General features: G+C 42.7%; 1 protein-coding gene across 1 annotated transcript in view; it reads left to right on the top strand.

Annotated features, from left to right (window-relative positions):
- LOC138267072 (cohesin subunit SA-2-like) overlaps positions 1–13,249 on the top strand; it is a 1,140,873-nt gene that overhangs the window by 502,144 nt on the left and 625,480 nt on the right. Inside the window, exons 9-11 of the mRNA XM_069215920.1 lie at positions 9,534–9,613; positions 10,441–10,548; positions 12,623–12,652. Coding sequence (XP_069072021.1) covers positions 9,534–9,613; positions 10,441–10,548; positions 12,623–12,652 — 218 coding nt within the window. The remainder of the gene's footprint in view (positions 1–9,533; positions 9,614–10,440; positions 10,549–12,622; positions 12,653–13,249) is intronic.

Here is a 13,249-nt window from a genome sequence, read left to right as displayed (position 1 = left end):
TACTTAGTGTGGGACAGGTCACAGCAGCAGTGGTTCTCCAGTGAAAGAGCGGCAGTCCGTCCAGAGGTGTGCGGGCATGATAACAGTGACGTATTATTGAGCTGTAGATAGAGAGAAAATGGTGCCCATTTGTCCTTAGGCCAAGCAGTGGGATTGACCGTCTCTGCATATTGTTCCAACAAGTCATAAATCTAATCGGCATCTTGTAACCATCCCCTCCCTCAGAGACTGCACTATCCTCCGCCTCTATCCCACGGCCCCACCCTTTAATATGGAGGCAATGCAATGGTACGAGTGGGGTAAATTTGAAGCATCTCCCAGTAGGGCTATCTGAGGAGAGGAGTTGACCTGGGTATCCACAGTCTCAGATCACCAGGCATACATTTTGCCAACAAGAGGCAAGTTCAGGGCAACTCCAAGCCATATGGAGAAAATATGCTTTAGGAAGGCCGCACCTAACACATTTCTTTTCTGTGCCACCATTAAATTTGGTTATTTGTTCAGGAGTGTAGTAGTACTGGTATTTTAATTATATATTGGTTTGTTTGTAGGATCGTGTTTTTTTTTTTTTTTTTTTTTTTTTTTTTTTTTTTACTGGTGCACAGCAGCATTCTCCTACTTTATCAGATAACTGATGCCCCAGAGAAGTCTACCATTTAAGTCTAGCTTCCAGTAGCTGATCCAGCGCGTCCGCCAGGAAAGCAGAGTAGAGAAATTATATTGAATGTACTGCTTTGGCCCTTCCTGTGTTTGTTGTAAAGAGCTTCATGTCAGCCATTTGTACAGGGTACTTGGATAGGCTAGTCCTAACTGTCTATTGGAACTTGAGATAGCAGTAGGATGCCAGTGGAGCCACACTGGAGCAGGTGCAAAACTACTATGAGACAAATGCATTGTTCTCAAAGAGGTCCCCAATGGCATGTTTCTGCTTGCTGCATTAGCCCTTTAACAGCCTTCTTGCCAGGAGGTGGATATAAGGGATTATCAGCCACAGGAAGCATTGACTAGTAGGGAATATCATGGCGTAGCCTCCGGACTAGCTCCCACCATAGATGACTTGTCAAGACATGTATGTCCACATCTCACCGTGCCACACTAGGCAGTGCACATATATACGACCCAGCAATGAGCGTGTTAGACCTAGCACTCGTTCAGCCCTGATGTGCATTGACATGTATTTCGTTAGTTGACCATTTCTGGTAGTAAGCCTGCACTACCAGATACTATATTTAAAAAAAAAAGTCAGGTAACCAAGCCAGACACGCTGCATAGGCTGCATCAACACTTCACAGTATATCAAAGTTCTCAGCTCAATAAACCCAAACTGATACCAGTGTTGAATTTATTGAAAAATGCACACAAGGACATCTTGGAGATGCCCCCCTGTATTTCACTCAACCCTTTAGTGTAAGGCTGACCGGTATGTGCCACCCTGCCACTAATAGACAAGTTTCTGACCCCATCGGGTTGAGAGCCTAGGTGTTCTCTGGGGTCAGGGGCAAAGCCTGCTCTGGTTGGAGGTGCTTCACACCTCCGACCCTGCAAGAACTGCGACACTTGGCGGTGAGCCTCAAAGGCTCTTGCCTCAGGTTGCAATGCCACGGGGCAGTCCATCTAGTGGAGATACGCGCCCCGGACCAAGCCCCACTTTTGGCAAAAGGTCTGGCAGGAAAATTTGTAAAAACCAGGAGATGAGCCCACGTCAGCTAGGACCACCCCTATGGTGCCCAGAGCAGTGGTGAACCCCTCCTTGCAGAATCCTCCATCTTGCTTTGGAGGATATTACCCAATAGGGTTAGGAATGTGCCCCTCCCCAAAGGGAGTGGGCACAAAGGGTGTAGCCACCCTCGGGGACAGTAGCTATTGGCTAGTGCCCTGTGACCCCTGTAATGCCCCTAAATCTCGTATTTAGGGGCACCCTTGAACCTTGGCGACCTGACATTCTGAAGAGCTTTACAATACGCTCTGTCTGGCACCTTGGCCCAGGTATAGCACTTCTCATTCTGCTTCTTCCCTGAATTTCTGCAGCGTTTGCTCTAGTTGAACTAAATGGGACTCATCCTTATCAAAGAGGTAATGTTTTCAATGCTCTTGTTTCTAGCTGTAACAAGTGTCTGTCGATTTAAGCACTTCAGAACTTTTGAAGATGCATATACTGTAGATGTATGAAGATCCTCCCAGACCATTGCTTTTCGAGACCCAGAGTTTCCGTTAAGTTGGAAGTACTCCACAATAGCATCCCTTACTTCAGTGTGGAAGACTTGATTCAGTGCCTTTCAACTGCCAATAGTAGAACTATGCAAGAGGACTTGGCTGGCTGAGGAGGAGCTTCACTGGGGATTGATCAGAAAGTGTACAGGCAGTATGATCACATGTCTGTTGCAGTAGTACGTCTGAAATTAACCCATATCTAGCCTAGAATAGGAGCTGTGTACTCGGCAGTGGAAGTTGTACTTGGCTATTGTGGGGTTGTAGCTGCTGCCAGGCATCAACTAGACCATATGTGTGTGTGTGTGTGTGTGTGTATTGTGTGGAAGAGCAAGACTCGCATGAGTCTGGCTGCTGAGCCTCTGTTGACCTATCAAGTGATGAGGGTGAGTTTAAAATCTCTGCCTCATATGGTTGGCCATTCCCTGTACAGAGCTGCAATAAGTCGCCGAAGACATCTGGTTCCTCAATATTTTGGCCATAAATGTTAATGAGCATGAGCCAATGCCCATCCAGCATGCCAGACACTGTTACCATCCTGTGGGCAGAGTCCTTTATTCTCTAAACCAAAGAAGTGGCTGCCTTCCATATGAGGCAAGCATTTGCAACGCAATGGGTCTCACGTTAGTTCGACTTAGAGCCATTAGCATTGTAAATTCGTAACAGGACTTTTCTTGCCACTTACATTGAACATGAAAAGTAAAACAGTTGACATAAGAAAACAGATTCAAAGCGCAGTGGGCGTCATTAGCATGACCGCAAAGGAGAGACACAAAAATAAAGTTTGCTTGCAGTCAAACATATTGGCAAACGTGTAATTATCCAGTAGCAGTCTTCAAGGCAGTAACAAAACTGCCCCAAGGAAGGACAAATGTAAAGCATTTACCAATGATGACCAAGGGTTTTTGAATGGCCAGCCCCGGAACGAGTGAAAGTGATGTGTGTGCAGTAGGCATGGTTAAAAGCCCACAATACTTACAACAGGTGAAAGCGCTTGCGGGCGCTTGACCTAAAAATTGTGAAAGAATGAATGCCCTATGGAGAAAAAAGGATGAGGGATATAAAAAAAAAAAGAAGAGGAGTTGAAATAAACAGTTGAAGGAGAGCAAAACTGTTAATGTGTGGATTTTAAGAGCTGGAAAGAGAAAAGTAGGGGAGAAAGAAAACATTGAGAGTAAACAGAGTAAAGGAAAAAACGGAGTGAGATAGGTGAAACAGACCTTCCCATATAAAGATGGCAGCTAAGAATAGATTTAATTGGCTCCCCCAAGTCCTCAATCAGAAGTCGGTGTGGAACAGCAGGGGTCACTGCAGAACAGCAGAAGGTGAGTTGTATGTGAGCCCCAATACAGCAATATTGGGGCTCTTCAGATCACCGTTTGGGTATAGATAGAGCTGTGTCAGTCAAGTGCAAGAATAAAAACGGCAGCAGGTGAGGCATGAGAAACAGAGCACTGTGTAATTCCTGTGATTGGAGTATTGGGGCGCTGCAGGTTAGGATTGAGGTGCACTGACAGTTGTATGTGGTTTGCAGTACTGGAATAGTTGCGGTCACATCAGGTCAAAAGTGAGATATGTTAATGGAGCTATGTGTGGAACCTAGTATTGGCATGCCATTGTTGCGGAGTCTTAGCCTGGAGGTGCCCTCATGAAGCTGCAAATGGAGACCAGTATGGGAGTGGCATTGTCTCTGAACCAAAGAAGTGAGGAGTCCAGAAGGGCGTGTGAGAGTCTTAGTACTGAGAAGAAATGTGCACTGAATTTTAGAATTGATGGATTCTGGCGGAGCTGTGGTGGTTCCCATCAACATGTTGGACTTGAGGTGCACTGGTTGACAAATTTTGTTCTTTCAAGTCCAGTGTTGGCTTGGTAGTGGGACTGAGCTGCTGTAATGGAACTGTATGTAAGCGAGGTCGCAGTATAGGAAAGAAAGTGACCTCGCTGAGGTAGAACTGAGTAGAACTGATGGAGCTCCGAGTGGGATCCTCGTTTGGAGCAGAAGTGGGCACTGTCTATAAGGATTGTGGAAGCCTGGTAGAGCTGGGTGACTTGGCTATTAGCAATTACTAGTGATCCTTCCCCCTTGCTTCTCATCACAAAGGCAGGTACACTTGGTAAAGTAAATCCAACCCAAGAAAGGGTGGGAGCATGGCGGCTGAGAGAGTGCAGAAAGCCCACTTAGGCCAAATTTGACGAAGATAAGAGCCTGATTTATAGCCCTGTTTACAGCTAATCTGAGAGGAAGAATGCTCTGCAAATGAAAAGGGAAGCTTCCCTGGACAGGACCAGGAAACAGATTAAAAACAAAAAAGTCACCTACAGACCAGATAAACAGGGCAAAGCGTAATTATACTGTAGTTGGTCCCTGCTCCCGCACAGGAGGGACAAAGAGGCATGCTTGACCACTAGCAAGCAAGGTTTTTTTAAATGACTCAAACTAACAAATGAAATAGCTGGAAGTCCACAGAGTAAGTTTACTTAAAAGTATACAAGAGATTTTACGCTTATGCTTGACGTAAAAAACTAATCAACAAGAGCAGGTGGAGTAGGAGGAAAAATAGCAATAGGGTGCCCCAGAATGAGGCAAAAGCTGGGCAATTCAATGGGGGAGCAGTGTGTTTTCAGCTGTAAAGCGCTGTTGATTTTATGCTGGTTCAGGTATTCCAATACCTGTCTTGCCTTGCTGGGACTGAAGTTCCATAGTGAGAGGCTAATTATCAGCATACATATTTAGTATCGCTTAGTGAGCTGTGCTGCGCTTCCATGTAGCCCTGATGTGCCACTATAAGGTGACAATGTGTCCTTGTGTCTGTATGTGCCTGTGTCATGTAATAACTGGTTAAAACAGAGTCCAATAAATTCATCATCCCCGCCATCCCAAACTGCTGGTAAAGCCCTCAATCTGCATGCAAGAAAACACAAGCCCAAAAATAGTGAAACTGCGGGGCTGAATATCTCGGGGACAAATAGTACACTTCACACATGGCGACCGACACCTGGAGAGCACAGCAGAGCCCTGAGTGACACTGCAAGATAAATAGTATTATATATGAAACCATACGCATAAAAGTGGGGAGAAACAGAGGCAGCGTTGGGCATGGCATTGGCTGCGTTCAGAGTTGCCATTAAAGAGAGCCTGTCTCGTTCATGAATAATATCTACCACAATGCAACTGTAACTCACGTTGATATTCCATAGACATCAGCAGCACACAGGACAAATTTATTGAAACAAATTGCAAGTTGATACAACGCTATATATACAAACCACAGACATCAACAAGCATACATATTCATCAATCATGGTTACTGAAGGCATCTGTGCCCTGCCTCTAACCGCCGGGCTAGATGAGACACAAGAGGACTCACTGTTGGATATACTGTTTGATAAATTCCAGGGAAGCACTAGATTAAACAAAGATGTTTTCTCTTTAAATTTCAAGTTCAGCTTGGCTGGTAATAGCATGGAATACTTAATAGACTGGTCACATTGGATCTTCTTGACTTTCATAAAGGAACTCTGAGCTTCTTCTGCTGGTTTGAAATCAGGGTTGAACAAGAGCCTAGAACACTCATGACAGCTCGGCTGTGTATTGAGTTTCAATATAAGATCACTGTCCCTGTAGTTCAACAGAAGCGCCACGATGGGGTGAAGGGTTTGGTGTGAAATGCTCCCTTAACAAGGCAGTGGAGAACCTGTCATGGCCAAAGTAGGATCCCAGCAGTTTCTTAAAGAAGGTCTCTGTATTGTTTTCTGTGGCATTTTGAGGGATCCCTATTTGCACATTGTTTCTCTGCGATGTGCCCTTCAGATCTTCAGTCTTTGCTTTAATGGCCTTCATCTCTCGCAAGCCTGATGTTCGGTCGCGCTCCATTTTGCAGTGGGTGTCCTGTAGGTCAATGATGCAAGTCTCAGCATGCATTACTATAGAGCAGTGGTTCCCAACCTATTGACTTATGTTGATCCACTGTTTTGCTTTCCTTATCTTATGACCGAGCTGACAAAACTTCTCTGGAATGCACTTCTTAGTTTAAAGAAGACATTTATTATTATTACTTCACCACGAGGTTCCTGAAAGTCGAGATTAGTAGGTTGGAAGCACACGTTTAAAAGTAGTTACAGCAATGAAAGCAAAATATATCAAAGTGATTCTCAATTGCATAATACACAGCAAATACATATTATTATATTATAGCATAACTTCAAAGCAAAGAATAAAAGTCCACATTCATCACCGTAGGGCCTATCACTGCTTGTCATCTTTCTCATGCCTGCAAGTTGACGACTCCTGTTCAACTGCGAGAAAGAGATTTTCCACCTAAACGGGAGGTCAGGCAGCTGACGTCCGCTCCGGAATGAAGTCCTGGAAAATTCCCCCTTGTTGCTGCCCAGGGACACCGTTAAAAAGCCTGCTAACAGGCCCCTTAATCAAAACATGCTGGCTCAGTGTGGGAATTTTACACATCGTACTTTGCAAAAGCGGTCTGAATATAGCATTCTTAACTTTGTGCTCAGTGTAATCTTTTAAGGAATGCACTTGAACTACTGCCAACAACCATGGGCTGCTCTGCACACGGAGATCTACGCTCTGCTCAAGAGGCTCACACTGGCCCCCACCTTTTTTAACCTCCTCATTACTGGAATGGGAAAAGCCAGATTCCTAGGAGTTATCCTAGAATGAATGTGGCTTTAAGAAACATTTGTCAAATGAGGCTTCTATGACTTTTTTGTTTTTACTGAACCATTTGAGCAATACTGTTTAACTAGGGTCCTGGTGAATGAAACTTCTTTATATCAGAACTGTTCAACCTATTTCTTAGAGTGGGATTTTTATCCTCCCCTTTCAACCATTGATTAGAACGTCATAAGGGACTACTTTACGATAACTGACCTCTGTCCTCTCCTGCTGGCTTTAATGTGGTTGTTCTGCATGTCGGCAAATTCAGCCCAGACCTATTGGCTTTGCCAATGCTTGCTTGTAGAAGCTGCAGTTGAGCTCTGCGTTTCATGCTATTCAAATTAAATGGACTTCTAGTTGTCTCTTGCAACTTAATGATAATCAGCTAGTATGGAGTTTTGAGTCGATTAGTATTTAATATTTCTTTACTTCCGAATAAGTATGTGGATGTCTGAGAAACGATCCAGCTATTATATTGAACTTTGCTATATCATTGCTCAGTTTGGCAGTTTTAAATATAACCCCTTGTGGGGCAGGGGGTGGGAGGAGATTTCTATTTCAGTTCTTTACTCAGTGAATTTTTTGTGATGGGTATTCCTGGAATTCAAATCAGTGATTGATTGCATGCTACTATTGGTGCGAGACTTTGAGAAATGTAGGGGCTGATTTAAGGAAAGTGGTGCTGCACCAGGTGCAGCGACACTTTCCTTGTGCCCCTTAGCGCCCCCTACCTCCACCATGCGTGCACTGTATTCCAAATACGGCTCACCATGGCATAGGGTAGGGGGCAACAGCATCGGAATTCCTGACATTATTGATGTTCTCTGCAGGTCTAACGCCAACATTTTGGCGCCACTCCTGCAGAGTGCATAAGGGACCATTGTCTTCAGTGGCATATGCTCTGAGCAGGCGTTAAAAGTGCACAAAAAATGCGCAAGTAAATCTTAGATTTCCTTGTGCCATTTTTTTCACCCCCCTAGCAAGGGAACTCCCCCGTGCATGCATTATGCCTGGCAAGGGCTTAATGTGGCGCAAGGGTTTACAAAGTGGTGCAATGCATGCATCGTGCAACTTTGTAAATATGACGCTTGTAAAAAGCCAATTTAGTGCCGCATTAGCGTAAAAACAAATGGTGCTATGGCGGCATTAAGGTGGCGCTAGGGCCTCTTAAATCAGGCTTGTAATTTCTTGAGGCTTATGGCACACAGAATGTGATAGTTTATCAGTACATGTCCCCTTTATTGGTAGTTAGGTGCACTGTGAAGAGGAGTTATCTAGTCCTCCATTGGAGTTTAGAACCGTTAAGACCACGCAAGGGAATGGATTCTGAATTGATTTTTTCACATTATGTTTATTTAAATAACTTCACAAGTCAGAGTGATCCCTAAATATAATTGCTCCATTAGAATAAACTCGTGAGGGGAAAAAAACTGCTGTTGTAATAGTTTGTTGCAAGGGATATTTATCTCTTCTGAGTCCAAACGTATTTTGGCTAAAATTAAGTACAACACATTTCCTTAGAGACTTTTTCTATTTTACTCAACATTGTATTAGAAATATTTGTGAAACTGTGGTTTGCCTCAATTGAGTGTCTTCTGGCACAGGCTTGCCAGGGTATAGACAACCCCCATTCATTTCCAGTGCTTAATTATCTAGAGTGCCTCTTCTAGATATGTTGTGGAATTCATTTGTTAAAATACTTGGTCTCTGGTTCTCTTTCCTGCACTTTAGAACCAGTGCCAGAAGTGCTTATTCCTTAGTTATTGAGAGGGAGTCCGCTATGTGTTAGTTTTAAAAATGGTGAATGACCTTTAAACTAGTATGTGAAAACACTGCTTGATGTGTGCTCTTTAACGTTTGCTGAAAATCACCTCTCACATTTAGAGAATTGTACTAATTTAACTGATTTTTTTTCCTATCCCCTTCGCTAGATCAAGTTTTAAAGCAGTAATGTCCACCTTTAAAAAAGGTAAAATCTTATGGTTTTTGGCATAGCAGGTTCTGAGGCTTAATAGAAACTTGGCCTGTTGCTGTTAGTTTAAAACACACCATCTGAGAGGGTAAAGTGCAGTGTCCCTTCAACAGAATTGAAATCAGAGCACTCACTAAGAAGCTATCTTTATTCAGACTTCAGTGCTTTATAGACAGGAGAAGCAGTGAAAATGCTGGGGCCTGATAGACCGTCGCAGCACACTTTGTGCAGGCAAGAGAATTGAGCAAGTTGTGTTCAAGACAGCAGAACTAACCAGTACACAATCATGAGGTGGACTTAACTACCAGAGAAGGCCATGCTTTTGATTGGTTTCTTATGATACTGGTGTACCCTCACTGAATGTAGCTAAAACACTAATGAGGAGGAATTAGGCATTAATGGATAACAATAGGTAAGCAAAGAAATCCAATAGATTGTAGGCATGTGTTGAACTTTAATATTAAGCTTGTAGACACACATTAAATTATTCAGGTGATTCCTAAGGCTGATCTTGAATCCTACAGGTTTCCATAAAGCTTTTGGGTTTCTTCCATATCACAGCACAATCTGACACTGATCTGGTCCTGACATGAGAACAGTGACTTGGTGTTTGTGACTGGTGTTTTTCCCTTTTTAACACACTTTGCTGTTCTTTCCTTCTGCTCCAATTTGCAGAACAGAATGGTATCTATGGTACTGGATAAGGAGGATGATGTTTCTGTGGAAGCTGTCAATCTGCTGACTCTCATCATGCAGTGAGTAGAAAATGCACTTTATTCTTGCTGATGAACACAATCCCTTGACTGGCGAAGTGCCTGAGTTGTGCTGTTAACTTGCCAATCTTGATGATTCAGTCATGGCGAAGTAGTAAAACTAAATGGTTCAGCTAACCAAATTGGTATTGTATTCTGAAATGTAGAATGTTTGTTGAAAATTATAATCTGTTTATAGTTAACCATTTCTCTTAGTCCTCCTGCCCAGGCCCATTCTGGTCACTTCTCCATGTTCTCATTGGCTATGGGTATTGCTGCATAGATAGGCCGAAAAAGCATTCTTCTCGTAGCTTGATGTTATTGTTAGCAGTTTTGTGTATTGTTAGCTGTTTTGTGTCGCTCTGTCCCATGAACTTAAACACTGATTAACCTCAATGACCAGTGCAGACACTAGCAACTGTCTTGGATCTCTGAAGATGTTCCAAAATGGCTTTTCATGCCACCCAGTCATTAACTCCTATTTTGTGACCATCAGGAATACCCTAGGCTGAACTGTTAGTGGTGACCAAGTGCCAATTTATTCTATCCAGAAACTCACCCCATGTCATACTCTGTCTTTTAGGGGCCACTGCCAGATATTCATATTTGCAACATGCATGATGTCAGCTAATGCTAAATTGTTAATGACCGTGAGGTTTCACTGCTATAGCTGCATATCACTTAAGGACTTTCTCTAGTGCCATAATGTCCACCAGGAGATCCACTGCCACCCTTTGTCTATCACCTTCAGAATGTCATATACTGCCAGTACTCTTATTCCTCCAACTCTTGCTTGCAGGGCCACCTATCCATACTTGTTTGTCTTGCAGGAACATGGAGGACGTGCTCACCAGTGAGGATTGCGAGAATGTATACCCACTTGTTTTTGCATCAAATCGGGCAGTGGCATCAGCAGCTGGAGAATTTCTTTTTAAAAAGTAAGTGCATGACAAAGAAGGAGTCTGGATGTAATAAGTTGTTGAAGGTCTGTATGAGGCCACTCAAATCCCCAGCATGCTGGAGGGCAGCTTTAGTATTTGTTTACTCAGATATGTTTTCAAGAACCATGCAGCACCCCAGCCCGAAAGACTGTTCTTTGTTGTGCGTAGACACTTGCTATCCCTACCACCTTGCAGGATCCTGAAAACATTTCAATAAGAACATCTCTTTATAAAATAGCTTCTAGCAGATTACTTTTTAAAATGCTCTTTTTACACCTTTTATTTGAAAGGGATTAAAACAAATCTTGGTTTACGAAAGCAACGATTACCCTTTTCAGTAGTCTCACTTGTAGGGGAAGCATATCCTACCATCTTCCATAGTAATAAATTACCCAGAGGCGTTTTGGTGCTGCATACTTGGCAAATTTTTTCCTTTTAAGTTCCATGTTTCTGCCTCCCTAGAAGAAGTTAACATACTACTACAAAAAAAGACTTCCCCCTCCTTCAAAAATGAACAACAACTTATTCTGTTAATTTCTGGTTCTGAAGAAGTTAATGAAAAAAGTGCCAGCCTCAATCTCAAGACAGCAAATCAATGGTTAACAAAAGAAGAAATCAGGATGTTTATCCAATGTATTTTCTGCCAGCTCCATGGGTGTTTGGTGGGGGGGTGATGGTTGGCAAGTTCTTGATCTTTCAGACACACATTTCTGTATTCAGTCATTTAAAAACTTTATAAGTTCCTAAGTTTCACCATAGGTCTAATGCAAGGCTTCACTGTTTGGTCTTCTGGTAGCTCTCACAGCATAACCAAATACTCAGTGGCCCACTTTATGAAAATGAACATCATTGCTCCTTATTAGGAACACTGAACAAAATTTAATGTACTAGATAGTGCCTCCATGTTTTCAGAGAAGGTTACATTTCATTCAGAACAAGTTAACATCAACTCCCATTCAGGTCTTTAGTTACCTGGAAGCAACCTTAGAAAATAAGAAGTCAAAACAGTTTCTTTTAAAACAGGAAAGTAATTTTGGTGAAAATAAAATGTTGACCGCTCCAGAAAATGACTTGCCCAAAAGAAAGGTTTCATCTCTTCCAAGCTCTCTGGCGGCGTACTTTTTCCTGTGGTTAATTATATGTCTCAAAATGTGCCCATTATAGAAGTGTCTGAAGGATTATTGGAACCAGTTCTGCATGAATTGTCACTTGAAAGCCTTGTGAGTGTCCCATTGCTGGTGCCATCTGTTTGCTAAAACTTATTTTAGTGGACTTTCAATAATAGTGTTCCTGACCATATCTTCTTTCATCCTACATGGATCATCTCTGAATGCAAGGTACCTAGTTTCAAAGAATCCTCAGATCACATAATCCTTCAATTTATGATGTTAGTTATTTTTTCCATCAATTAAAACTGATTCTGTTCAGATTGAAGCAGGCAATACAATCACAGTGTACTATTTAAACAAGAATAAACTAAATTGAAGATGGTTTGTATAGAAACCCAAGCAGTAGGGAAGTGGCTCAAACCCCCATGTAACAGCGGTCCATCTTTAGGAATTGACAAGGTGGAAGCACCTTTCTGCATATGACTGTTTTATAAAATCATATGGCTTATAAACAACAATGCGCTTTAAGATATTTTCCCAGATTAACATTAGACCTGCGTGCTACAGCAGAAACTGCAAATGCTAAAACTTACATCTTCATGTTCTGTCAGCCAGAGGGTGAATGTGAATGCTTTTTGCCAAGTTAGTCTGGGAAATTTTTCTATGCCTTTCCTCAGATTCTGAATATCCTGATAGTTCTCAACAGACTAGCTTATCCCAGAGCCAGAATGAGCATATTTGATCTTGAATAGCCACAGCAATAATGGTACAAGGTCCATCTCCACATGCTAAAAACACCACACCAAAGACTGCTGTGAAGAATTCGCTTTCTATCCAGATTTCAGAGCCAGTTTGTTCATCTCAGCCTACAGTCCTTAGAATTTGTCATCCTGGCTCCTGAATACATCTGCCCTAAGCTATACTCCAAAGGCTTTTATATTCTGTGTCTGGTACACACAGAGGCTCCTCAGTCTGACTGTATTCCAGGAAGTGTTCCTACTATATCTGCTGTCTCTAGCCATCGTACCTGTAAGGTTTCTTTTTTTAATTTTAATTATGGTACATATTGCACTCTTAATTTAATTTCTGCTGTTAAAACAATATCCTTGGGCCTTTTATATCCTCTCCAGATTCCCTTTTTTACAAGCTACAGTGTGTCTAGTCAGGCAGTTAACATGATCAGACCACCGCATCTGTGCTGCACTGCCACCAGAACACTGGATGACAACAGATAACCATGGTATCAGAAGGCAGCAAGAATCCCGGGGTAGTAGGTAGGATAGGATTGGGTACTAAAAGCGGTGTTATAATTGCAAAAAATGTGGTGGACTCAAACAAGAATGTGACCTGGATGAGTCCTTCGATGAAAAGCCAGTGCTTTCTCTCCACATAGGCCTTCCCCTAGAATCTGCCTTAACCGGAAGTTCATGAAAGATAGCCCTCGGTGTTGTTGAACAGGTCATAAGAGTGTATGTGATTTGTATGTCTTTGAGATGGTAGTGTCGTGTAGGTTCTCATTAGGGTAATGAGGCTACTGGATTTGGGCGGTAGGATCACCTGGGTTGCGGTTACTGGGTACAGTGCCTTAC

The sequence above is a fragment of the Pleurodeles waltl genome, chromosome 12 (assembly GCF_031143425.1).
Source record: "Pleurodeles waltl isolate 20211129_DDA chromosome 12, aPleWal1.hap1.20221129, whole genome shotgun sequence".
In the NCBI taxonomy this organism is placed as follows: Eukaryota; Metazoa; Chordata; class Amphibia; order Caudata; family Salamandridae; genus Pleurodeles; species Pleurodeles waltl.
The sequence above is the reverse complement of the archived record's forward strand: the minus strand, read 5'-3'. Positions and strand labels throughout refer to the sequence as shown.